At 45.2% G+C, this 5,000-nt stretch overlaps 2 protein-coding genes across 2 annotated transcripts in view; one reads left to right on the forward strand and one right to left on the reverse strand.

Annotated features, from left to right (window-relative positions):
• Positions 1-2,512: 2,512 nt before the first annotated feature.
• On the forward strand, positions 2,513-3,324 carry LOC124941374 (NADH-ubiquinone oxidoreductase chain 1). Its single transcript, XM_047481684.1, has one exon. It carries the CDS (start codon positions 2,513-2,515, stop codon positions 2,900-2,902), a length of 390 nt encoding a protein of 129 aa, XP_047337640.1. The 3' UTR covers positions 2,903-3,324.
• A 468-nt stretch (positions 3,325-3,792) lies between these two features.
• LOC124941375 overlaps positions 3,793-5,000 on the reverse strand; it is a 1,502-nt gene continuing 294 nt past the window's right edge. The window contains 5 exon segments of the mRNA XM_047481685.1: positions 3,793-3,840; positions 3,842-4,032; positions 4,035-4,131; positions 4,210-4,316; positions 4,389-5,000. The exon segment at positions 4,389-5,000 is cut by the window's right edge and continues 294 nt beyond it. Of these exon segments, the coding sequence (XP_047337641.1) occupies positions 3,793-3,840; positions 3,842-4,032; positions 4,035-4,131; positions 4,210-4,316; positions 4,389-4,521 (576 nt within the window). The 5' untranslated portion in view covers positions 4,522-5,000.

Genomic DNA, 5,000 nt, shown 5'->3' on the forward strand with positions numbered 1-5,000 from the left:
AATTCCATTCAGGTCCTTAGTTCCATTCCAGTCGAATCGCGAGCAAAGCTCGACACTGCTAGCGAAGCTCTACGACAGAGCATTTCCATTATTGAAATTATAGAGCCAATCACACTGCTCTCTCTCTTTCCGGCCGGTATGTAGAATGGAGCGAAGTGGGCTGTGTAATCATTGGAATTTGCACTCTTTTTTATTTTATTTTATATAAGAGTAGGTAAGTAAGGAGCTGAAAACGAGTCCTTCTACGGGCCCCTCATTCTCAATGCAAGCTAGCTCTTACTTGTGTTTAGTGAGGAGGCGGACTAACATAGAGGTGAATATAGCTCTGGTTGTTCTTTCTTCCTTGGGCAGGCCTGCCTTGTTGTGATAGTCCGGAGTGATAGAACACAAGGAAAGTAGTAGTTGGACGAGGTGCTTACTCTGCGTTGAATTGGCCAATTCAACGTATATTACTTTTAGCTCTCACCATCAATCCTGGCATAGAATATAAGTTCAACAATGGAAACTCAAATCATATGAAAATTGGGATTCATATCATGCTCTCAAGCCCACGGGGTACAAGGACCCCGTTTATGTGATGACATGTATAGGCATTCTGAAACCAACCGAGAGGCCGGGACATGGTAAAAAAAACTTACCAAGGTATCCGCTTCTAAATGAATGTGAGCCATAAAAAGAGAAGTCCTTTGCTTTTTTACGCATAGTGCTAAAAGCAGCGAAGGCAGGCGCGAACAGCGGAGCAAGCAGCCCATGCGAGAGCGCGGTTATAGCGGGGAGCGCGGTAGTAACGTGTGCTAGGGAGCAGTATAGCGCGGTAAGCGTTAGTACCTTGTTTTCGAGCTGCGGTGCGCTCTTTCAACCTTTGCTCGGCGATATAGTTCTGCTTATCGATCCGCTTCGACCCGATCGGCGGGATAACTTAGCCGAGCTCTCCCTCACCCTCTGCCTCAACCATTCATTCCACTTTCGTAGTGTCCTTCTTTTTTCTGGTAAGAAAGCGGCGTTCTTCCCTGACCTTAAATGAAGAAAGAAATGCTTAAGGAAAAGGCGCCCTCGAAGGCTCCTCTCTTATTGCTTTATTTGAACCGGCTCCAGGAAGTTCAGTAAAGTATAGTAAAGTGCGGCTTATAGTTCTAGTAGCAAAAAATAAAGAAACTTGACTATGCGTCTTTACTCTAGAAGACCTAGTCTGACTATAGTTAGTAGTATAGATTAGTTAGATTCGTAAAACAGAAGAAGAGCCCTTAACTTTATATATCTATTATTAGTATAAAGCGCTAGCACCCAACCTATACAAGGGGGTTCCGCCTCCATTTGGTCGTGCTGCTATGATGTAACGTGCAGTCGTCCCGAGGCAGCAAATGTATGGTTTTGGCCCCCTATTCTTTCTCCCGACCTTTATGGATTTCGAGTCGGGAATAGAGCTGTGGCTTATTCGGCGCTATATCACAATTCATTCATTCTCGGGCATAGCTGTTCACGAAACGTGGCATAGGACATCTGTCGGCGGCGGGAGTCTTACATCCGAGCGAGAGGTCAGACCAATCCCATTCATCCTGGTCTGATCCGAAGGGATCTTATTGAATGAATTGATCCATTGTTGTATGCCCTACCCTACTTCTTTGTTTCTACTTTCATTCGCCGTACTTCCTTTTCTTACTCCTGAGATATAGTGGAAACATTTGGTTATATGGTGGAGAGTGAAAAGACCAATGCAGCAGAGAACGACCGCATGAATCGGAATCCACTGTTCTTATTAAGAAAGACGACGCCTTCTCCAAGTGGTTGATCAACGCGTGCTAGCCGCTGCTTCATAGAGTATAGTGATAACGCTTTCTCTTTCTTAGCGCTCCGCCCCCCTTGTATAGGTTGGGGAACTTTGGTTACGCGGTTTTCTCTTATAGGAGTCTCCTTTCTCTGACTTGACTCTGACCTACTTGACTCAGCGGTTAGAGTATCGCTTTCATACGGCGAGAGCCATTGGTTCAAATCCAATAGTAGGTAAAGTCAAACCGACCGAAACCCCTGCTTTTGCCAGCATGACAGCAAGCACGGACTGGCAGCAAGGAGTAAACTGAATGACCAAAGCATCGGTTGCTTCCACTTGCGGTCTTCTTCGACCGCCTTGACACCTTAATATCAAGGAACCCCCCTCTCTTCTTCTCTTCATGTATGTGGGCTGCCTGCCCCGTCCCGAATAGACGAACAGGAACAAGCTTCTTCAGGGCGCGAGAGAGAGAGAACGCGCCCATCCCGACCTATAGCAGGGAAGGACTTTTTATACTTCCCTTATGCCCATATGTAGAAAACAAGTGAGGCGGGCTAAAATTCCATTCTTTGTAACATAAGAGGATTCGATGTTGCACCATCTTCAACTCTTCTCGGAATTCGGAGTTTTTTGAGAAAAGGTCCCATCCTTCAATATCATGATTGGGTCGACCAGGCCAGATCATGAGTGAAATATCATTCTCGGGTCGACCAGGCCAGATCATGAGTGAATAGAAAATAGAAAATGTACATAGCTGTTCCAGCTGAAATACTTGGAATAATTTTCCCACTTCTACTAGGAGTAGCCTTTTTAGTGCTAGCTGAACGTAAAGTAATGGCTTTTGTGCAACGTCGAAAGGGTCCTGATGTAGTGGGATCGTTTGGATTGTTACAACCTCTCGCAGATGGTTTGAAATTGATGATAAAAGAACCTATTTCACCAAGTAGTGCTAATTTCTCCCTTTTTAGAATGGCTCCAGTGGCTACATTTATGTTAAGTCTGGTCGCTCGGGCCGTTGTACCTTTTGATTATGGTATGGTATTGTCAGATCCGAACATAGGGCTACTTTATTTGTTTGCCATATCTTCGCTAGGTGTTTATGGAATTATTATAGCAGGTCGGTCTAGTAATTAGGGGGCGGCCGTTCGGTCGCCTATGATACTAGGACCAATAGGTCTAAAATGGGTTTGTGCCGCAGGTGTTGAACGATCTACTCTACACAGGTGTGGGCTTACAGGGCTAGGGCTCATAAACCCTTTCTTTCATTCATCAAAGGGCCCTGGTCGGTCAGTCACTTTTCTGGGCCGGGATCGATAACGATAAGAGTAAGTCATAAAAAGAAAAGATATCTTTTTCTTCGCACCTCAGATCAAGAGGAAGGGTAGCTTGTCAAGCTGGCCTATAATATTCATTTTTTTATTATTATTCTCTATAATATAGAATATCATATAATAATCTTCGCTGTCTTTTAACCGGCTGTTCTTCTTTGTCAACGCTACTAAGGGACCTATAGGTTTGCCTACTTTACTTATGAAAGATAATGAGAATGGGTTATTCAAAAAGGAAAAGGCGCTACTTAGCCCTACATTAGTAAAAGTAGGCGAGCGAGTTAGCGAAGACAAGACGCTTAGGCTAATAGATAAGAGAGCGTGGGTGCGTAGCCTTCTTTCTACTACGCTACGAAAAGGTTACTTCGTAACTTAGCTCGACGTTAGGAGAGTCAAGGGGGAAGGCCATACATACCTACATAGAAGAACCGCTGTTCGCTGACTTTCTAAGGTCTATCCTTTCTTTCGCTCCCCTACTGAAAAGGGGCAAAGCCGCTTTGCACCATTAATAGACAGACTACTTTTTATTCAATTCTTAAGGCCCTACTTTGTTTCGCAAGCCTTTGTCATTGTCAGTCAACTAAGTAGGGCCTGAGGCCCCCTGCGAATCCGTAAATCTAAGGAGCATGCCGCAACAAAAGGATGGTCCCCTATGCATTTTATTTTTTCCGGAAGGGAAAAAAAGAAGTACCCCCATCATGGTGAACCTCTCCTTGTGATCGGGATGAGGTAGATGCCTCCCAGCCAGCCGGGGGGCGGATCGAATCGGAGTTTCCTTAGGTAGCCACCGACCTACAGTTATCCTTAAACTTCCGTGCTTGGTGGAGAAGAAGCGAACAAAGGTACGCTCGCTTGCTGTCTTGTTCTCTGTCGCGAACTGGGATCGCTCGCCAGCTAGGTCAGATTGGAGCAACATTGTATGAGAACATATTACCCTCGGGGACAAGGGGCGGAACGACCTCTCGATCTACTTACTGCAGCCCAGGAATAACAACGTCGTCTAGGCCTTCCCTCTTGCTCCGATCTCCCCGGAGCCTAGGACGTTGTCTGGGCCAAGAGCCATAGTTAGTTGCTGTTTCCATTTGGTTTTCATTTCTTTCTCGTTGTTGATACCGGCAAGACCCAGCCAGATGATGTCTGCTGGTTGGTAGTGAGAGGACTCTTAGTACCTATATACCCAAAAAGTTTGATAGTTAAAAAACATTTTATTTTATTTCTTGCTTTCCATTAGCAGCAGGAAAGGAGTCTATCTATCTGCCTAGCTTTGGTAGATTTCCCCCAACGCAATCCACAGAAATTCCACGAATCCCTTGGTGGATAAGTCCGACGACTCAGCAGCAGTGCGGAATTTACTTTCTTGTCTAGTGGATCTGATCTATAGTTAGGGGCAATACATACCAAAAGGTTCGAAGAAGGAAGGCGCATAAGAGTATATAACCAACCCACCCTTCCGTATAACCTATGAACATTAGTGAAGCGGCTGGATGCATAAGGGAAGTGCACGTTTATGAGAGACCGGATGTATAGGAGAGTAAACCTACGGGCACGGAAGAGCGCGGCACATACCGTACGCTCTTTTCCCTCTCTATAAAAGAATGGATTCGAATAGAAAGTGACTCCAGATATTCATGAGCACAGGTGAGACAGGACAGCCTTGTGGAATACCCTTCGGGAAGAGTAAGAATTTGCTTTTTAGTCGAGGATTCGAGTTCTCCGAAAGGCAGTGATGACCTTACAGAGATCTTTGTTCTCCTCACCTATGGCGGAATGAATCGGATTTCCCCTCCTAGATGGACATGGAAAGAATACCAGTTTTATTTTCTAAAATAGCAGCGTATTTTTTGTCTACCTTAATTGATCACTTGACTACCAACAAAGCCATAGCGCTGCGTCAAGGGCAGGAA

Source organism: Impatiens glandulifera, chromosome 6 (assembly GCF_907164915.1).
Source record: "Impatiens glandulifera chromosome 6, dImpGla2.1, whole genome shotgun sequence".
Classification (NCBI taxonomy): Eukaryota; Viridiplantae; Streptophyta; class Magnoliopsida; order Ericales; family Balsaminaceae; genus Impatiens; species Impatiens glandulifera.